This window comes from Perca flavescens, chromosome 7, assembly GCF_004354835.1.
Source record: "Perca flavescens isolate YP-PL-M2 chromosome 7, PFLA_1.0, whole genome shotgun sequence".
Classification (NCBI taxonomy): Eukaryota; Metazoa; Chordata; class Actinopteri; order Perciformes; family Percidae; genus Perca; species Perca flavescens.
Window position 1 is genome coordinate 27,312,345 of NC_041337.1, and position 22,225 is coordinate 27,334,569.

The 22,225-nt window shown below is 38.9% G+C and overlaps 2 protein-coding genes across 4 annotated transcripts in view; both read right to left on the reverse strand.

Annotated features, from left to right (window-relative positions):
- Positions 1 to 151: 151 nt before the first annotated feature.
- On the reverse strand, positions 152 to 13,051 carry LOC114559037 (pleckstrin homology domain-containing family N member 1). The gene is made up of 10 exons (XM_028583433.1): positions 12,592 to 13,051; positions 10,513 to 10,621; positions 9,169 to 9,719; positions 4,653 to 4,740; positions 4,424 to 4,560; positions 4,171 to 4,317; positions 2,400 to 2,486; positions 2,050 to 2,125; positions 1,859 to 1,935; positions 152 to 612 (listed from the first exon to the last, which is right to left on the reverse strand). The coding sequence occupies exons 3-10, from the start codon at positions 9,325 to 9,327 to the stop codon at positions 481 to 483; spliced, it is 903 nt and encodes a 300-aa protein (XP_028439234.1). The 5' UTR covers positions 9,328 to 9,719; positions 10,513 to 10,621; positions 12,592 to 13,051; the 3' UTR covers positions 152 to 480.
- A 682-nt stretch (positions 13,052 to 13,733) lies between these two features.
- ttll10 (tubulin tyrosine ligase-like family, member 10) overlaps positions 13,734 to 22,225 on the reverse strand; it is a 54,290-nt gene continuing 45,798 nt past the window's right edge. The window contains exons 3-13 of one of the 3 annotated variants that reach the window (XM_028583993.1): positions 21,199 to 21,577; positions 20,882 to 21,035; positions 20,462 to 20,580; positions 20,105 to 20,225; positions 19,042 to 19,127; positions 17,648 to 17,831; positions 17,377 to 17,548; positions 16,493 to 16,633; positions 15,772 to 15,888; positions 15,583 to 15,676; positions 13,734 to 14,481 (exon numbers count right to left, since the gene is read on the reverse strand). In XM_028583993.1, coding sequence (XP_028439794.1) covers positions 13,820 to 14,481; positions 15,583 to 15,676; positions 15,772 to 15,888; positions 16,493 to 16,633; positions 17,377 to 17,548; positions 17,648 to 17,831; positions 19,042 to 19,127; positions 20,105 to 20,225; positions 20,462 to 20,580; positions 20,882 to 21,035; positions 21,199 to 21,487 — 2,139 coding nt within the window. In that variant the 5' untranslated portion in view covers positions 21,488 to 21,577 and the 3' untranslated portion in view covers positions 13,734 to 13,819. The remainder of the gene's footprint in view (positions 14,482 to 15,582; positions 15,677 to 15,771; positions 15,889 to 16,492; positions 16,634 to 17,376; positions 17,549 to 17,647; positions 17,832 to 19,041; positions 19,128 to 20,104; positions 20,226 to 20,461; positions 20,581 to 20,881; positions 21,036 to 21,198; positions 21,578 to 22,225) is intronic. The other 2 variants (XM_028583994.1, XM_028583995.1) reach the window with 2 other exon arrangements.

Genomic DNA, 22,225 nt, shown 5'->3' on the forward strand with positions numbered 1-22,225 from the left:
GACAAATATTACATTCCATAACTGTAAACCTTTCAGTTTCATTTCTAGTACCACAATAAATATAAATACTGTAATACACTGGATGTTTACTGGATCTCTGCACACTGTAAATGTTTAACCACTGAAATAAATACTTCCATTTTATCTTGTGTGGAATTTTCAACAGTTTATTGTGGAAAAAGTCAAACATCTCTACAATCGCTACATCTAACATTTCTTCATCTGGGTTCTGGCCTTAAACTGGGTCATGACTCTGTTTCTGTTTGTCCGCACATGAAAGGAAACTATAAGTATCTTTTTAGTTCCTCAGAGGGTCAAATCACTCAAATAAATCAAAATGTGGTGAGAATATTTCAGAGCCTCCTTACTGCTGTATCTTCATTTTGTGGCACAATTAGACATAAAAGTAGTATGTACATACTATCTACACATTATTTCATATTTATAATTACAGTCAAGCTTTAACCCCATTTGGATGAGTCAGCTGCGTCCATTGATGTGACATTGGTCGGCTGTCATTATGGGCTCCTGGGACTCCTTCCTGCTCCTCTGCAGCTTTGGCATGATTGGAGGTGCAGCGTGACTCACAGTAACGTGGCTGTTTCTGTCTGGCTGCAGGTCAAAGAGAAAATCTTGTTGATGTAAAGTTGCTTCACATTTAAAGGTATTCAACAGCACCTTGGCACATGAATATTTCTTGCAAACAAATTTTTTTCGCGAATCAACAAAACCTTGACTGACTTTAAAGCGGCTGTAAGTTAACAGTGTTTGTTTTATCTTCCATCGACCATAACGTTTTGTATTTCCTATAAAATCCTGAGGACTTTCAAAAGTATCAGTGCCTCCAGCTGCATTTCCACAGAATACCCACAGAACAAAATTGACAAAAAATAAACCAGAATGCTTTTGATCTCAAACAAGTTTGTACAAGTTGATTTTCATTCCAAACTTAACCAAACCAGGAGCTAGGAAGTTTGCTTGCAGAACTGTAAAACACTGCAGCATGCATTTGAAAATGGTCAGCAGTGATAGAAAGACACTGTATGTAGTAAATGGGCTAAAACAGTGGTTCTTAAAGTAACACTATGTAACTTTTAGCTGCAGCAGTAGTTCCAATGAGACAACCTGTAGGGGGACGGTCCCCCTACAGGTTGTCTCATTGGAACTACAATTTGTGTCGGGTAATGTGAGTTGTAGTTCCAATGAGACAACCTGTAGGGCTAAAAGTTACATAATGTTGCTTTAAATCTTAAACCTGCATTAATTGATTGTTTTGACCTCTTGGTGGCAATACAGACAAAGAAACTACACACAACATCGGCACACTAAATGCTTTATAGCACTTTTCTACCTTACCTCCTCATTCACCCATTCACACACACCAATGTAACGTAAGGTGCTTGCCTGCACATTGGGAGCAACTTGGGGGTCAGTGTCTTGCTCAAGGAAACTTCGACACGCGGACAGGAGAAACCAGGGATCAAACAGCCAACCTTAATGGATGACCGATCTACTGTACCTCCAATCTACAATCACTTTTTAAGTTCACCTTAATAACTCACTAGAATTGGCACATCCGGCAGATAGAGAGCAGCATTAGCATTTATTTGAAGTAATGTACAGTATGTATGTCCAATATTCACTCTCTTTTAGCTTTGTTTTGGTCTAACCCAACTACCGAGGGAAATATCTGGCGCTTAAACTGTTAAATGCTCCTCTAACAAAGTAGTGACAAAGTTTACCAACTCTGCAGTTCCCCTCAGCTCCATTAGGTCTTTTAGCTCATTGTTTTAAGGCCAATATATTATTCTTATCCATTTTATATTCCTTCAAAGATGTCAGACAGCACAGTTCTAACCTGTTGTAATTGAAACATCAGGTTCCGATAATCCTCCAGACAGGTACAGGAGACTCGCAGGGGTTCCACCAGCTCCCCTAAAACACAAAAGCATTTATATGAAATACCTGTATTCCTCGCTGCACTTAGTTTTGCTATAATTCAATTGTACATTTAGCGAAAAATGAATGTCAAAAGTGTGTACAGTATACCTATCAGCTCTAACTCCAGCCGCCCAGGCAGGGCTGACCTCTCCACCGCTTTGATGCTGTGTCGGGGCAACCTGCCCTGTTAGAGATGACATAGAAGAGAAGGAAATGCTTTAAGTTGTGCAGGAATTTGCACTTGTCATACATGATCATGATTGTACAAGAACCTCATTTAAGCTACTAACTGAAATCCATTGAGTGATGTTGTAAGCGGCAGGTGTGAGTTACAAAATGTTCCACCCATGCTTTATTTCATGTGTCAAAAGAACAAGCACTGTGTAAAGATTACTGGGACACATATTCATGCCACGGTGGTTGAGGGATTTTTTTCCCATAGAGTCATTTTACACTACCTCATATCTTATATTCAGACGCTTGTTGTCTACTGACAGTAGCAGGAGGTCTTGAGGAAAGAGAACTATCAGTCTTTCTTGGAGTCCCTGAAAGAACAAAGCCAACATTATCACTGTTACTGTTGCATTAGCTGCAATACAGGTGACAAAATACTGTGACACTTGAAATAATGTTCTCTATAATATAGTACGGGCACTATTTACCATATTCACATTGATTATATTGTACTCTCCAAGTTAATTGCTGCGATATGCTTCCGTGGCTATGTTGCTATAAAGTCAGAGGGGGCAAGAAAAAGTAAAATAATATTTGGCCTTATTGGGCTTTGTCGTAGCAATATAAACACTACACTTACAATGTACAATGTTATTAGAATCAATAGAAAAGATGTCCAAATTACTCAAAAAAGACACTAGTTGTAGTTAACTTAACTTAACACATTATTAACATAAAATAATCCATTTCCATGTTGATTTCAGATACTAGCACAGTTAGTGTGTTAAATAAATGAGACCATCACTAAGAGCAGCCGCTACAGTACATGTCACTTTGTGTGCCAGCAGGTCAAATTTAACATGATACCTGACTTGCTTAAAGGTGTTGTAGGTAGGATTGTGAAGATCCAGGACTTAGCCAAAGAATTTGAACATCAACAACTTCTCAGTCCCTCCCCCCCTTTCTGCTAAAGCCCACACGGTCTCTTAAGCCCCTCCCCCCCACAAGGGAGAATTAATGCGTGTGCATGAGCAGTGATTGACACGCAGTTAAACACCCCCCCCTGGCCATGATTGAAGTATCTGAACAGGGAGCAGTGGATATTTGCAAATTGCACTACAGGCTGTAGGTGGTGCCAGAGGAGCCAGATTTATTTTTTTTTTAATTGGAAACTACTGGAACATGACCCAGTTTCAGCAAATATGACAGAAAGTTAGTTTTATAAGTCTTACCTACTGCATCTTTAAAGGTCCAATAGTATGCTGATTTTCAGGTTCATACTTGTATTTTGGGATTCTACTTGAACATGTTTACATGCTTTAATGTTTAAAAAACATTATTTTTCTCATACTTTCTGTCTGACTATAGACCTACACCATCTGTCTAAAATGCTCAATTTTAGCGTTTGTCTCTTTAAGCGCCCCTCCTTAAAAAGCCAAGTCTGCTCTGATTGGTCAGCATTTCTGGGTCTTCTGCATCTGCGCCCTCTGCACCTCTGCACCGTCATTGCAGCTGGGGAATGACAGCACTGTAGCGGCACTTTCTACCTGTATAGTATAGTTGTGACATCACAACTGTACGGAAGTCCTTACGGCTCGTTACTGAATACAGGCTGTGTGCAATCTCTGTGGATTCAGCGTTTTGATACTATATATCTAGATTTATAGTATTCTCAACCTGCTTTATAATCAGAAAAGACACTTTTTTAGCAGAAAAGAGAAAAAAAGGGTGATGAAAACTGGTCCAAACATGTATCCACTTCAGAAAACATCTTATGATTAAATCTCTTTGCAACATATGGGTACTGTGCTTGTAGGATATGTGGTCTTGATTGTCAGAGGTATTATTGTAAGGGGCGGTTTATCTGACGTAATGTGGTATGTATGGAAGGCCAGAGAGGACATAAGTTAAAAAAAAAAAAAATAAATAAAAAAAAGCCAGGCAGGTCCAGAAGTAAATAGTTTTCATGCTGACAATAAGTCATTCTTGCTCTCAAATGATTTGATCTGTGCTAATTTGCTGATTCTCAATACAGTGTGAGAGAGTATTTATTACCTGTCTCTGTGTGTTGATGACATGGACGATAGATATGTATCCCGGCTGACCCATATGCTGTATAGGCGAGCCCTCCCACTGCCATATGGGAGCTTGCAGCAAGTACTTTTTCAGTTCTTCTCTTTTCCAGTGCTCATCACAGGGTAACTAGGGGAGAAATGTGGTGTGTGATTGACTTGTTAATTACAACTTAACCAGGCTGCTTCTTCATGTGGAGTTGTAATCAGATGTACAGTAGTAAGTTAGTTATTACAAGATAGGAGAGCGCGCAGTGGGAGGGACTAATGGGCTTTGCCAGTGACTTGTATCTCCTGTCTTCTATGTTTTGCATCCACTTCTGTAACTCTCCAGCACTGGAACATATGAAGATCTTGGAGTCCACCATTGGACCTGGATGAAAGAGGGAACAACATAAATCGTGCTCAGTACTTTATAATGTGTTGCCGTGTCTTAGCTGAACTTGGAAATTTCCACTGACTCACTGCTGATCTCAAACATGTGTGGTGAATGTGACGTGTCAGGGTCCAAGGAGACGACTTGCAAGGAAAGTCCAGAAAGGGGAAGGATGCCCTGCGAGATAAGAAAACACAAGGTGTAAGAAGAAAAACATGTGCTTGGAAATTAAGTAAATGAGAGCTCTGTAGACATTAAAAAGCTCTGTAGACTTAAGGGGAACTTTAGAGTTGGGTGATAATTCTCTGTTGGTTCATCGCTACATTGATAACTTTCACATACTCATTTGGTATGTTGTTAAATAAAACATATTTAACAAGTGCTGCCTGAATGTGTGGTGAAATCTTAGCCACTATTTGACATTTTGTCATCTGAATGCAGTAGCATTCACAGTATTGCTTTTTTCTTTTTACGTTGAAAGTCAATGGAGCAATCTTCAAATCCTCTTTAGGCTTCCTCGATTTTGAAATGCTACTTCTCCCACATACTTTGACCTAGAGATGTCATTCAAACTTTACACTGTTTACAAGACTTTTGGCTATTAGAAAATGATTCAGCTTTTTGATATCTTTTACAGTTGTTGTTATGACTGTTTAGGTTGATTTTTTATCACTTTTATTCAACAAAGCATGACTTGTTTATGACTTATTTCAACATACATTACTATGACTTTTTTCAACATGCTATACTGTCACTTTTTTGACATACTATACAATAACTTTTTATGACTTTTTAAATAAATACTATGACTATTTTTGACATACTATACTATGACTTTTTATCACTTTTTTGGACATACTACCCTATGACCTTTTTATCACTTTTTTTGACTTACTATACTTGACCTTTTTCAACATAAAAAAGACATACTATGCTATGACTTTTATAGCATTTTTCGACATACTATACTATGACATTTTCATCACTTTTTTCTACACTATGACTATTTCGACGTACTATACTATAACTTTTTTATCACTTTTTTCGACATACTATACTATGACTATTTTCAACATATTATACAATTACTTTTTGTCACTTTTTTCAACATACTATACTATGACTTTTTTATCATTTTTTTCAACATACTATATACTAGGATTTTTTATGACTTTTTTCAACATAATATACTTTGACTATTTTCAACATAATATACTAGGAATTTTGTATCACTTTTCTCAACATACCATACTATAACATTTTTCGACAAACTATACTATGACTTTTTTAATCACTTTTTTTTTAGAATTACTATACTATGACTTTTCAATATACTATTCTATGACTATTTATCATTTTTTTTCAACATAATATAATTTGACTATTTTGGACATAATATACAAGGACTTGTTATCACTTTTTTGGACATACTATACTATGATTATTTTGGACATACTAAGACTTTTTTATCACTTTTTTTGACATACTTATTATTATTATACAACATATTATGTTGGCACTGTGGCTCAGAGGTTAGTAGAGTTTGAACTAGTGCCAGCAAGTATGAAGTGTAAACTGTGACCTTTGGTTCAATACCCAGTCAGTGCTGGGCCATTTTGTGTGGAGTTTGTTCTTCGAGACTTTCTTTGACATACAATAACTTTTTATTACTTTTTTTAGGAAATACTATACAATTACTATTTTGGACATGCTATACTATGACTTTTTTTTCAACATAATATACAATTACTTTATCACTTTTTTCAACATAATAATTTATAATTTGACTATTTTCGACATAATATACAAGGACTTTTTATGCCTTTTTTTAACATACTATACTATGACTTTTTTCAACATACTGTACAATGACTTTTTTCCATATACTATACTATGACTTTTTTTATCAGTTTTTGGACATACTATACCATGACTGTTTTCAATGTTTGTGTTGGCACAGTGGCTCAGATGTTAGTACAGTTTCAACTAGCACCAGCAAGTAGGCAGTGCAAACTGTGACCCTTGGTTCAATACCCCAACTGGGCTGAGCCATTTTGTGTGGAGTTTGCATGTTCTTGGAGACTTTTTTTGCCATACTATACGATTACTTTTTATGACTTTTTGAAGAAATACTATACTATGACTATTATGGACATGCTATACTATGACATTTTTTGACATACTATACTATGACCGTTTCACATCTATACAATAACTTTTATGACTTTTTTAAGAAATACTATACTATGAGTATTTTTGACATACTATGACGTTTTTTGACATACCACACTAAGACTTTTTTATCACTTTTTAAGCATGCTATACTATGACCTTTTTATGACTTACTATACTATGACTTTTTTCGTCATACTATATTAGTACTTTTTTATCACTTTTTTCGACATACTGTACTTTGACTTTTTTAGTCATACTATACTATGACTTCTTTATTATACATACTATACTATGACTTTTTTATCACCTTATTCAGCATACTATACTATGACTTTTTAATAATTTTTCTGAATTAGATACATTAATAAATATGTAGGGTCAAGACAAATTATTTAAATTGTGATATGCTCAAATGCGTTTCAATCTCTATTTTCTTTAAGGCTCACCAGGGCTGTAGCCAGTCCAAGCATGCACTATTAAGGCTTATTTATGCTTCTGCATCAAATTGACGGCGTACCCCCACAGATCCCTCTACATTGTCGCAAATCCCTCTCCGAGCCCTCCGCCGTAGCTCAACGTGCACCTCCAAAAATGTTGATTGATAGTATTGATAGTCAGTGTTTCAAGCAGCCTACGGTGGGGAGTAGCAACACGCTAGTTCACTGACATAAGCTTTGCAAATAAACCCAGACCTATTTTGGTTACAATGACGGGGTTATCCGTTTGTAAAGTATCTATATGTCGGTAACGTTTTGAAATTAGCACTTCGCCAGCAAGCAGTACTTTGTGGGCAGTTGTGCTAAAGTTTGCTTGCTAACATAACATAAACTGGCTGGCAGACACCTCGCAAATAACCTCAGACTTTTCACCCCCTAGCGTTATGGCAGTGAAATGTATCGCGATGCAAAGCAACCCCGACGCAGAACTCCGAAAGGGTCACAACGCCGTAGGAGTAGGAGGAGAAGCATAAAACAGTTCATAGTTTTGAGTCTCTAGTCTGCCTGACTCATGTGTCTTTGAACAGCAGGGCAGAACCAAACAGAACATGCAATTTCACATTCACACAGCATAGACAGGACCAGAAAGTGAACCCACATCTGTGCTACAATGAGGCCATGAAAACCACTGAGGCACTGTGCCCTTAACTGCTGCTTTTAATTTTTTTTTAATATATGTATATACATTATTAATAATAAATTTATTAATGTTATTGTAAATATAAAACACATAAATACACATGATATACTATATGAATAATTAATATAAATAAATTGTAATGTTTTTGTTATTGTTCATATTAATTGTAATTTTGAAAAGTGCAGTGTCATGGTATAGGAGAGCAGCAGCTGGTCCTGGCTTTGATGTTTAATTATCACACCTGTTTATTTATAACCTGCTTGCTATTGAGATTAACTGAAAGAGCCCCACAAAGCATTTGTGAACATATTGATATATATTTTGTGTGGATAAAGTTAAACATGTGTGTGTGTGTGTGTGTGTGTGTGTGTGTGTGTGTGTGTGTGTGTGTGTGTGTGTGTGTGTGTGTGTGTGTGTGTGTGTGTGTGTGTGTACACCTGTACTTAGAGCTGTCTACTTGTGAGCCGATCACTCAGGATCTTAATACAAGGTCAGAACGGGGCCTCGCTCTACATATCTATATGTTTATATGTCTTTCTCTGTCAATATGTCTGTCTGCTGTAAAGAAATGGTGGCGCAGATAGGCAAAACATTTGAACCCCTATCATTTCTTACTCTTTATTTTGTATCCTTCATCCCTTTCCCACTTTTTTAGCTATTACTGCTTCAGCTGCTTTCCAAGTCTTATTACAGATCAAAACCTAATTCAAGCCTAAAAATGTTCCACATCTTTCATTCATTAGGGGTTTTATACAACTTATAAATTGTTTTGTACTTTTGAAAATATTGAACACAGCTGATTGAGATTTCCTAATTTGACCGACCCATTTCCCATTTTACCAACTCATTCATTACTCTTTCAATTACTTCTTCATCCAAATCTAAGCCAGCAATTCAGTTTAGCATCAGCTTTTACAAAAACGTTCATACCATATTGGTGTCATTCAGCTTTTTTAGGACTCTTACTAATTAGAACCATTTCCACTTTTCCATTTCCCTACAACTTCACCTTCTTACACTTTTTAACCAGCAATTCAGTAGCGACAGCTTTTTAAAAAACCTTAAAATATTCCACTTTTTTTATACATTATTGGTATTGTTCAACATTTCAATGAAATTCATACTAATTAAAACAATTCCCAGTTGTCCAACTATTCTCAGAACTTCACCTTCTTTTTACATAATTATGCCAGCAATCCAGTTTAGCTTTAGCAATTTTGCTTTTCAGCATTCACAAGCATTTTCTGCAGGAAATGCATTTTCTAGTTTTAAAGTAAAATGCACAAAGAATACCTCATAAATAAAGTCTTGTCGTGAGTGGTCCAGAGAGAGGATCAGCAGGTGGCAAGAAAACAACACAAGGAAGTATTCACTGGTTTCCTGTGGGGGACGAAATGAAGAAACAACACCAAAACACCAAACAAACAGCAGAACGCAAACATCATGCAGCATTGGCTACTGACTAACTGACTAACTGGGTCCATCAATTGTTCACACAGGCATGAGATTAAAAGTCACTATTTTCAATAAAAGATGTTGTTTGCCAGATGTTTATTGTACTGTTCCAACAACTATTACAACTCACAAACTTTTCACAAAATTATTCTGAAAGAGAATTTCAGAATATGCCCCTTTAGGATGATGTATGGAGCCATACCTCATCACTCCCGGCTGACCCCCATGTGCAGCAGTGTTACCTGTGTGTAGCTGTTATAGAGAGACACCAGGGAGGACTGGATGATCTCTCCATACATGTGGGCAGGTTGGCCCTCCCACTCCCTGATTGGCTGGTGGGAGTAAATCCTGTGGTGCAACTCGTCTCTGCTCCTGCCCCACAGCACCACCTACAGACACAAAACTGTATCAGCCCATATCTCTTGATTTAAATATTAAAATTTTTGTAGTGTTACCCCTTAGTTGTAATTACATAACATTGTATGGTGCTGATCTTAGTTAAAAAGGAAGGATCCTGCATATTGTATGTGATGAAATGTTTTTTTTTTTTACACATGTGCCTTCTCATATCATTGCCCCCATCAGTAGGTATGTGGCCAGATGTTTCACAGAGCGATGAGTCATGCATTACACAGCAAATTGGAGTTTGTTTCCCTGTTGCAAGCCTCAAATCATTGTTGTTTGAGCAAAATGTTGCACAATTCAGGGGGATTTTGTATCTAAAATTAAAACAGGGTCAATGAGGACTGTGTTGTGTTGTTCTCTTGGGGTTTGGATGCTTCACATTTGTCATTCAAGTGGAAAGAAGTGGAAAAACTCAAGTTTTTGTGGCAGTGTTTCCTCCCTCTTTTATTTCCTGTAAAGTTTGAATCACACCAAACAAGTAATGCAGAATCTCTCACTTTTTGTCATGGAAATTCCTACAGTGTGTAAACAGTGTCTGCTGGCCTCAACACAAATAACAGCACCGAGTGGAAACTGTTAATATTCGTGTGAGGCACATTTCGCCACACTCACACAAGCACTAAAATGTGTTAAATTGTTTTCCCAAAGTGAGCTACACATTGTGTGAAAAGTGCATGATAAAGTTTATGCTTGTGTCTTTGTCACTGTCCTACACACACACACACACACACACACACACACACACACACACACACACACGCACGCACACACACTGACCTCTGGTTTCAGGTGTCGTACTGAAGGGTAGGGCGGTGGCGGTGGCTGCTGCTCATCTCTGCTGCTCCTCACTGACAGCTGAAGCCTGGTCTCTCCCAGACTCCACACCCTGAATAAACACATTTCATCAAATGTTCACGTTAACACTTTTCACCAGATAGCATTGTCACATAGCAGCAGTCTTTGTTAAGGGCACAGTGACTCAGTGGTTTTCGTGGCCTCATTGTAGCACGGATGTGGGTTCAGTTTCTGGTCCTGTCTGTGCAGTGTGAATGTTAACGTGCATGTTCTTTTTGGTTCTGTCCTGCTGTTCAAAGACACGTGAGTCAGTCAGACTGGAGTGGAGACTCAAAACTATAATTGTGGGGTCCTGCTTGTAAGTGTTTCCTTGTGGTGCATGCTTGGACTGGCTTCAGCCATGGTGAGCCTAAAAGAAAATAAATAGAGACTGAAGAGCATTCGAGCATATCACAATTTAAATGACTTGTCTTGACCCCCTCCCCCCACCCCCTCCCCTTCCCCGAAGTCCAGCAGCAGCCAGACATAATCAGATTACAGTAGGCAGAGCAGAGACAGACCCACCTGCTGACCCTTTACCGCCATATTTTGTAGCCTATGCTGCACATACTAATTGTATGCAGGAAGGAAGAATACAAAGGAAGCAGAGGAGCAATAGACGATATTACTAAAATAGAAAAAAAATTGAACTTGAAGCCAATGAGATCCCATTGCCGCTGCCATTTTCTTAAGACGCTAAATATGTTAAGTTTTAAACCTGTCCATAAACCCCTAATTAGCAGTGACATGGTGGTACCTCACAGGGTTCCTGGCCCAGTAACTCTTGTACTTAAGTACAATGTTGAGGTACTTTACTTGAGTTTCTCTTTACATTTCTACTCCACTACATGTCCTGTGGGAAATATTGTACTTTTTACTCCATCTGATTGCATTACAAATTATCATTATGATACAAAATATGATCACCAAATAAATTATAATCTATTTTTGGATAATATTAAGACTTTATTGATCCCTTGGGGAAATTCACAAGTTACCGCAGTATATGTAGTAAAAAAAACAACAATATTATGCAATATTAAAGCTATGGGCACATGAATGCATCAATAATTACAATTCAATAATATAATACATATGATTCTGTAATGGGCCATTCTGCATAATTTATACTTTTACTTTTAGCACGTAGTATATTTTGATGTAACTACTTTTGGAAAGAAATTTTGAATGCAGGACTTTTTCAGTACCTTCTTCCACCACTGCATCGTTGTAACTAACATCTTTGTCTGCGTTGCAGAATACAAACATGAGTGGTCTGCAAACATAAGTAGTAACCATTAAACAGCCACACATAAGGTCTGGTAACTACTGTTGTAATTAGCCTCTGCTAATCCCCCAGCCTAGAACAAGCAGGGATTTGTCCTGCCTTGACTTTGTATTAAACCCCCCCATGCTTCAGCCATTGCCTTATAGTAATCTGCTAATCACATCAGTGCAGCATCACCGAGTTCCCATGTTCATGTTTAGTAAATAGGAGCCAATTAGTTCTTCTGTCTTGTTGTTCTTCTGGGTGCTGAGGAGTGGAAATCATATGGATGTAATGTGTTCTCCTGCAGGTGTTTTCATCATGGTTACAGTGGAGTTTATAATTGAACCTTTTTCTTCACTGCATTACCTGGAAGTTTTCTGCGTAAAAGCACATCCTGTTACTTTGTGAAAACAAACATGTAGTGTGTACATCCTGGAAATGGTATCACTGAATACTCTGCAGCTTTGAAAAGGTTTATATATCCTCTTGTTTTACATATGATGACATGTCAAAAAAAACACGTGCTTTCTTCACTTCACAGAATGTCACAGCTTCCTCCTACAGAACTCACAAAACCACATTTAAACAAACCTAAAAGGTGCTCTCTTGAAAACAGTGAAAGCACAATAAAGATGACTGAATCTGAATTTTGTTCTAGGATCCAAGTACTACATGCATAATGTGTAAATCCCCCACCATTACTTTTCTATTTGTTCTGAGCTTCAAATTGAAATCTTGTATTTGTGTCTTACCCTAAATTGTCTCCGGAGAGTTCCAGGAGCTCGATCTCATCAGGGCCCACCTCGTCCACTCCAGTATGCCTCTGGGTCACACTGCAGCATCCCATGATGGACGAGGAGTCTGTCTCTCTCCGCCTGTCTCAGCTTCTAGTCCACACACTGAGCACCATCTGCCCAGACAATCATCCCCACTGGGTTTGTGTGTGTGTGTGTGCGTGTGTGTGCGCGCCACACTAAAACCAAAGAGATAACATAAAAACAGGGGCTGGTTGGGTCCAAAAGAGGATATTGTGAGCTGGAGACGAGGAGGGGGGTGGTGCTGTTAAGCTCTAGTTCCCCCTTTCTGCCAGCATGTAGTTTATATTTCCATAAAACCACGAGAACGAAAGGTGTTGAAGCTTTTTGAAGAGGAATTGAAGATAAAAGTGGCAAGAAGTGTTTGTCGAGTTGCAGCGTGGTAGTTGTTCCTTCCTTCCTGTCAGTTGGCTGTCTGCAGAGAACTGAGCAGCTTCCTCAGTTTGTTTTTTTTAGATTCTGAACTCAAACTGGGAACCCACTGAAGCTTCACCATGACGACTAAACAACGGTTCTATTGTCATCCAAAGTTAACCACCTTTAGATATAATAATACAGCTGCGACCGATATTGCACCTCTTCACATTGACAAGTCCGGCTCTCTGATGCTCTCAGCCTCCCTGTTGAGAAGCGTGTGGATGAAGCAAGCATCCTGTTGGGAAAGATGGGACTATGCCTGCCTGTGTTTACATGCAAAGAGCTTGAATATGGATAGGCGAGTGAGATAATTATGAGTTATGAAACAGAGAGGGTAAAGGGCTGCAGTCAAAACAACAAGCCACAACAACTGAAAAGTGGAGCCTTGTGTTGATCTTCCTGGCTAGAATTACAGTAAGATGGTGGGATGGTCTGTACACTATCATGTCTGAGTGTTTCTGGCTTTCCACAGGGCAGGAGCTGTTTCTGTGAAGTGACGCAACTTGATGTAAGATGACTGATGGATATATTTTCCATTTGGGCTTTGATTACAGTAAACAAGTCTACCAATATTGGAAGAAAAACCTGTATTTAAATGTAAATCAAAGGTGCTCTTTATGACACAAATCATCATTATTCAAGTGATGAATAGATTCTTTATTGTCAGAATAAACATTTATTTTTCGCAGAGTCAAACAGCACCATATGTCAAAAGCTTTTTAGATACCAGCTGTTTACACATAGTGCATCACAGTTCCTCTTTCATGTTATAAACGTAGCTGTTCTTGTCCTCTCTGAGCTCTTCTTCACATTTGTTCCCACACACAGGAAGTTCAGCATGAGGAGGGAATGGTGTCTTTGTTTCTGGAGAGCCACCGACGGAGATCCCTGGTGACGACAGCGTCATGATGATCCTCGTCTTCTGCTGAGCCTTAGAGTGCTTTATGTCATCCGCAGCTTTCAAATGATGATGAAAAGTACATTTGCCCAGCTGGAGTTCGACCCGAGACCTGGGGTTCTTATTCCTTACAGTCCGCTTGCTGCTGCTGTGTAAATATGAAGGTCCCTGCAATGACGGAGAGCTTTGATGGAGAGGTGAGGCAGCGGTGGAGGTGGTGGGACACTGGCCAGACCTTGAACTACCCCTTCCTTCAACGCTCGCTGACACATTGACATTATCAGGGGTTGATGTGTGCACAATTTGGCCCTCTGTCCCTGACTTACATCTTCTTGGTTCAGTCTGTTTGGTGCCTTTTTGGTTCAATTCACCATTTGTGTTGCTCTTGCTGCAGGCCAGCACAGAATCAGGAGGGAAAACTCCGTTGTAAAGCAGCACAAAGTCCCTCTGACTGGCCAAAGGAAGAATCTTCTGCGTGAGACGACACTTGTTGAAGATCTCCAGAGATAAATCTACAGCATGAAGTAGTGACAGCAGATAAAAACATGTTGGGTGGTATCACACATCAACTTTTAAATAACTTGAAATCCATTCACCTGATATAGTTCATACTTAGCTAGTGTGGTTTCGACACGCAACATGGTCAGAATAATGAACTGAAACTCTTTTTTTTTAGCGACTATATTGACTGTGGATCACTTTTTGCTGCTACCAATGTTGCATGATTGCAGGATATACCAACCAAACGTTTGGGCGGATAGCCTACAGGAAAGAGCGACGTCATGCCACTAAGCCTGTTTGGAAATGAATAGCTCTGCTGAAGTGTTAAATTTGTTACGATAATAATGACCACCAAAACCCATCCCTATTCCTATGTGAAATTAGTTTGACTAAAATGACAAAATTATTGGTACTGGTGGGGCTAGATTAACTGAAAGGTTCAAGATAATAATTTTAGGGCCCAGGTAAACAGTGCCTTGCTTTACTTTTCACTATTTCTTTAACTGGGAATGTTGGTTTTGGCAGTGGTAGAAGAAGTACTCAAAAGTTTTTTTCTGAAGTAAAACTATTATTAGCACAGTACAGGTCATGCATTCAAATGTTTCTTCAAGTGAAAAGAGAGGCATTATATCAGCACAAATTTGCTAATTTACTTAACATCTGTTCAAGCTTTCAACTCTAACTAATATAATGCTGGATAGTTTAATGAATAATAATGCATCATATTTTAATTGTGATATTTTATATGTAAACATTGAATCTTCAACATTACTGTTGGTATAATATTTTCCTCTGAAGTAGAAGTACACAGTAAGTCAGTAGTATACAGTTGGGTTGCATATAAAGTGCTGTGAGGGCATTCTGTAAGCTATTTTGGGGTACAGTAGTTCTGGAGAATATTGCAAGAAGCAATGCAGGAGGCCAAGCAATCTGCCAGCTCCAAACAGGCAAATTTTAAACGGCACTGCACTAGTGTTTCATAAAGGGAACTATGATGCAGTGAAATTATGTGAGAACATTTTAGTTTCAGCATGGTGTTAACTTTCCACTTTAAACATCTACTGAACCTGAAAAAGAAAAGGCAGTGATCAGCTGTGATAATGTGAGCTCACCCAGTGCTTCCACAACAGTCCTGGGTATCACCTCCTTCAGCACTTCACAGTTGGTATGAAGAGCTGGATTACAGTTCATCTCCAACAGCCACACCTTAGGAGCACACAACAACATGGTTAGTCCAAAAACATGCACATTAACACACAAACACTGACTGCCACTTAGATACTAAGCGACGTCTAACCCACCTTGAAGTCCTCGTCAACCATGAAGTCGCAGCCAATCAAGTCAAAGAAGCCCAGTCGGCAGTCAAACTTGGATTTGACTGCTAAGAAACACTGTGTCAGGACCTGCTGCATGTGCTTCTGATGCATGGAAAGGAAAAACAACCTGTTGGTCAAATTAGGCTTCTGAATGATACACAATATAGCACATCCTCCAGCAGCCATTTTGAATGTTTCCAGCTCTTAACAACTCTATTTGAGAACGTGTGGTTGCATTTCTTCGATGATTTATTTGTCTGCTCTTTTTAAATGACTTGATCATTACTTTAGTCATGACTGGCTTCGTGTTGAAACAATTTAGCTGCATTAATTGATTTATGGTGGCAGCAGGACAACATTTAAAAAATATTTATGTTCATTTGTAAATTGGTGGCAAGCATGCACAGCTGTCTTTAATTTTTAATGTTAGGTGGGTTCTTAAGGCCTTCTTACCACCATTTTCTTATGTTATTGCATATTTCTTTTTTTCTTTTTCTTTTGATTTCTTTATTTTAAAGGGGACAGTGAACATTAATCAACATTAAAACAATGTAAATGTCCCCAAGTTAGCTCAAAAGTGCTAATTTCCTCAAAACGGAATGAGGTCACCCAAACCTAAACGCAATCTCAATTAGCTGCAAGCGCCAACAACCATCATTATAATGGTAATTGGTCCCAGAGAGCAACAACACACAGCAGCGCTTACTGCAAAGGCGCCCAGCACCCAGTCCCTGGGCAGACCCTTGGCAACCCGAAATCTGTCGTTGACGTAGGTGTTGAAGCTCTCCATGGACCACACAGTGTCCTCCTTTAGCTGGCTGTACAGAGGGTTCTTCTTCTGCATATACTGGAGACAGACAGCAGGGGGACCAGAGACACATGAAGCAGTCAGCAGTAGCAGAGAGACAGTTAGTGACACACAGCTAATGCTTGATCTATTCAACCTCTCTGGAAGTAATGCAAATGTCTCTCCAGTATTATCATAAATGGTTTTGCCATTTTTAATTTGTGTTAATTGGGAGTTCACGTGATAGCTTAAATAGTTAACATGAAATACTCTCCAGTGAAAGTCAAACCCAGAGTATAAAAATCTGTGATGAGCTGGTGAATGAATGCCTTTAAACTCCAAAAATTAACAGTGATTTCAGTCCAGTTCCCAGTTCTTCTTTTTATTTAATGCAGGCATATTGGTAATTGACAGCGTTTGTTGATTGTTCAGTTTTTCAGTGCAGATAATTATCGCCCAGTAGCTGCAAAGAAGGGGGTAGCTTCCTAAGTTTGATTTGAAAGATATCTACTTGATTTGTGTAACTCAGACTGCTGACGTCTTATATTAGCTTCAGGTACATGTTGCAGTACATTTATAGTATACATGTCAGTATATTTTTCCACAGCTTTCACATTGAACGCTCATTCGAAAGTGATCTTTTTAAGGCCATGTATGAACAGTTTAGGAGGAGTGATAACAACAAGCAAAATGGGGTAAATGACTACTGTTTTAAAACAGACTTAAAAGTTTTCAACCTTTAAACTTTGATCTGCCAGTTAACCCTGCGTATTTGAGCAGTCTGTATGGGGTGTGAGGTGTACCTGATTGGTCAGGTGGGCAGAGAGGTTGTTGGAGCTGGGGTCATAAAGGTCGCAGGTCAGTCGCACATAACCGTGGCGAAAGAAGACCATGTAAGGTGAAGTGCAAGCAATCAGAAGGTAAGAGCGCACATCAAACTTTTTTCCTCTCAGGAGCAGGGGACTCTGGATGTAACTGAGGGGGAAAACAAATGTCAGTTTACATTTGTCAATTTGTGACAAAATGTATCATAATATTGATTTATCAACCCAATTGTTAGGTATGTTCACCCACTGTTGGACAATGCGAGCCTGAGGCTGCCGGCGGTGCATCTTCCTGGCCTGACAGTCCTCCGTGTGCTTCAGCTTCAGTCTGAAGGCAGCTATGTCCTCCTGGCTCTTCAGCAGAAAGATCCCTCTGCCCTGGTTCAGACCCGTGGGCTTACAGATCCACATGTGACTCTCATTGTTGCTCACACCTGGTAACAGTCGTAAACTTACTGGACATCAGCTAATCAACAAATGTATGACATATAAAGATAGATCTGTCCTGTATATTGTTTCTTTTGTTGCTTTCAGACCTACAGTATGTTAAGGCATTTCTTTCTGTTGTTATTCTGTTATATATTACCTTCTTTATTCTATGAATGCTAATGACTGCTGTGTCTGAAATCACTCCATATTTGCGGAAAGTACATGTATTTTCCGCCATTTTATTTGAGTTTATATGACGGCTAGTTACTTTGAATGTGAACATTCAGATTATATAAATAGATCAGACCATAAAATATGCTGCATTAAACTACCCAACAGTGTAAAGCATAAAGTAGTTAAAAATAGCTTCAACTCAAGCACCTACAACATTAAAATGCTGCTTACACGTTGATGCATCAGTAATAATAATCAAACAATTTAACATAGCACTCCAACCGATCTTATTCTACTGTATAATAGGTACTTTTACTTTTATAGCTATACTTTCGAGTATAGGATTGTACATGGGGTCTTCTCACTTTGAGGTGTTGCAACTTTAACTAAGTCTTAATAATTATTTTCCTATTATTGTGTTCTGATCTGCTCTCGTCTTCTTTTCCACAAATTCATCTGTCACCCAGAGATTTAACCAGCTGTCTGTGTCTCTCTCCTGTTTACTTAGTGATAACCATGTTTGCCATAACGCGCACACCACTTATCATAATGCTGTGTGTCTGTATTACTACAAACAATACAGAAACCATGGGATGATTTCATCTCCAGTCCTTAAAATTAATTATGTGTAATATTAAAAGTATTTTTTTGTCTCAGCCCTGTCCTGCAGCCGCTCTACATCCAGATCCTGTTGAGCGTTTCTCCGTGTTTGTGTCTCTGCCCTGCCCTAAGACTCATCTCTATGGCAACAGCATGTTCCCCTGGTGATTTAATCAGGGCCTTATGGGAGGTGAAGTGCATTATTTTCCAACATCCTCAACCTCTTGATTAAACAATCACTAAGGTAACTGTTGTCTTAACACTGCCAAGCACAAACTAGTGTCTTTCTTTTCATTATTGGATGTATGACAGGTCAAGTTGGATTGATCTTATTTCAAACTGGAGTCTTCCTAATAAACACAAATCCCATTGAACCGGTGTCATGTTGTTGCATGTAGTACTACTGTACTATAGGTTAATGTAGGTGTTTGGGCATTTTACCCTCCTGCTGGGCAAAGAAAGCCTCCCTCTCTTCACTCACATCCATGCGGAAGGTAGTGGGAATAAACTCTTCCATTTTCAGCCTCCTGTGAAAAACAACACAACAAGGATGAAGCCCTAATGAATGTCTGTCTTCTCAGCTGTTTCAACTTGCCTGTATATTGAAAATAAAAACTCCCTGGGAAAGTTCCTTTAGATTACATTATCTTTAAATAACATGTCATGGAGAACCATACCTGTTTTTTTTTTTTTTTTTTTTAATGAACATACTCTAAATTACTGAATTCTTGCATCCAGTATATCCCTGAGGCCTAACAAACATGTTGAGAGCATTTATCATGTATTTTGAATACTACATTCTTTCCATCCATGTTTGCTAGCTTGCAGTCTTCTTCTTTACCTTTGCTGGGGCATTGCTACATTTTTATGGCACTTTACGGCCACCAGCTGTCAGTTAATGGAATAGTATGAAACCTTTAACAAGAACGTGTACCAATGTGAGAGTGTACATATTTGCCCTATACGTGTGCATGACATACACACATGCACCCACTCGTAAAAACATAGTACAACGAGTGGCCAAAAACTCCACAAGGTACCTTTAACTTCTTTACCTTAAAATCTAACTTGAGGATTTTTTTTTTTTTTTTTTTTTTTTACAGGTGGTTACTATTACATTGTACTGTATGGTTAAATGGTTTGTCTGAACTTTGTACAACTTATTCCGTAAAAGGAATTCTTTGATATTTAAGACTTATTTCTCTTTCACGTGTTATTCTCCTTGGTTTGTAAAACGTGTTTCACTGTATTAATTTACTATCAATAATTAACCACTGAAATAGTTTATATAACTGGCACACATCATGCTCAATACAAGGCTTGTGAGATAGGAGGCCTGCTTTCTGATGATGCCATTTGGCTGTGTTTATTAAACAGTGTCGCAGTCTGATATGTCTTTCAATCAGTATTTGCAGAGCTGGGCCTCTATTGAACCTTCATGATGGCACCAAATTGTTGCTAGGAGTTTTGAGACACAAAAATACAAGCTTTTAATACAAACTACCTCAATCCTCGACCGTGGTGGACTTTGCTGCTGACTCGCTCATATTCCCGCAGACTGCTGAGAAGGCCGATCTTAGTGGTGAGCACCTTGTTGTTGGGAATCTGGTACACCAACTGTTCACCTGGGAAAAACACATGATTTAAGTTTTCTTTGTTTGAATGGAAGGCAATACAACCTTTTCCTACTAAAAGCAAAATGTGAACAGAAATGAAACATTTATATTTTGAAATACATATTTCCAATTTTCCAATTTTCTATGTCATTTCCCTAGGACAGGTAACATTGTTATATGTTTTTACAGTTTATAGTAAGATACAGCATTCAAATTATGTCTTGTAAATTAATATAGTATTGGACCTGCTCTGAAGTTACAGTAGTTGGCTGGTGATTTGGTCTCACACCACTTGAGTTTGAAATCCTCCCGCTGCTTATTGTAAATCCTCTTCCATCCTCTGCTCTCACAGTAACCGCTCACTCTAAAGGAAAAGTCCCAAAGGAAATCAATCACACTTCTGCTTTAATCACATAAAAAATCCAGAGGTCAGGGGTCACATGTAATCCCTAATAAGGGGCCCATAACAGAATATACAGCAGGAGAATAATCTTTTCTGCTAGCATGAAAGCAAATCTTTCCTTAAAAGTCATCACTTTTCTTAAGCTTTTTATTTTAAAATTAAACAACTTCACTCTCAATGTGATAATTTTTTTTTTAAATACCTACAATCCAACACATTATTGATACCCCTCATGTCCTTTATTTCATATTTCTCTACTTACATTTCAGCCCCATTGGCTCCTCCAAAGAAGTAGAAAGGGCCAGGCCCCCGGGGCTCCTCTACCTGCCGCTGCCTGTTCCTGTCTGGGCAGGAGCAGTTCGACAAGCCCCTGGGGACGGACTTTCGGAGGAATTGCTCCACCAGGCCCGCACCTGCTAATTTTACGTACACACAGAAATCATACAAGCACACTGTCACATAAGCTCTGTCACATGCATGTAAATTGTGTTGATTAACTGTATTTTGTTATGCTGCAATTAAGGATCAACATACTGGAAAAAAAATAATATTTGACATCCCACTTTCCCCTCCACACACCTGACCCTCTATCCCGGCTTTCCTGCTTGACAGTCATGTGGGAAAACCTGTCTCTCTTTTTCTGTGTGTCCTTCCTCTGGACCTGCTCCAGTCCACCTTCTGATGTCACTTCCCGCAAGCCACTATGGTCAGGTGATGAAGGCTGTTCTCCTGGCTCCTCCTGCCTCAGTTTTCCTACAGGCTGGTTGTCCACACAGGGAACCTCCACTTCCTTCTTCACCACTTCAGCACCTTGTTGCTCCTCTGCCTGGCCTTCACTGTAGGGCTCCACCCAGAACTCAGATGACATGACCTTGTGCTGGTGCAGATCGCTGGTGATGAATAAAAATGTTCCAACATGGGAGGACAGGTGGACCCTTTTCTGCTGTGCAGTGACACTCTAGTCAGAAATGGAGACCAGGAATGAGATTTTTTTTTTTTTTATTGTGAGTCAGAGCGCTGAAGATTTGGTGTATTTGGTGTATTTGATGGATGAAAGGAAAAGAAGAAGAGAACCAGATTGGCCTTCATTAATAGTACTGTACTGTATGGTCACATATTATTTTCATTAGCCACGCTAACATCGTTGCTCTAGGGTTGGCAATGTCAGTCTGTTGGTTGGTCGGTCCACCACTTTGGTTCCAACAAAGAAGTATCTCAACAACTATTGGATGGGTTGAAATGCCATAAAATGTTTTAGAGGCATTCATGGTGCTCACAGGATGAATCCTAAAGACTTTGGTGATCCCATGATTTTCCTCTCTTGCCATCACAGGCTGTCGTTTTCACTTATCCTGCTACATCTAGCTTTGGTTCAGACATTCATGACACTATATTTTGACCAGACTGCCATGTAATTGGCATGGATATTGGTGGTCATGGTAGTCAGAAGATTATTCCTAATGATTTTGGTGACCCCCTGATCTTTTGTCTAACTCCACCAGTTCAAACTTTGCACTTGACCATCACTTTGGTCCATAGATATTTATAGTTCTCAGAATGGTTGTCCCTTTCCTCTAGCAACACCATCAGACTTGAATGTCAAACT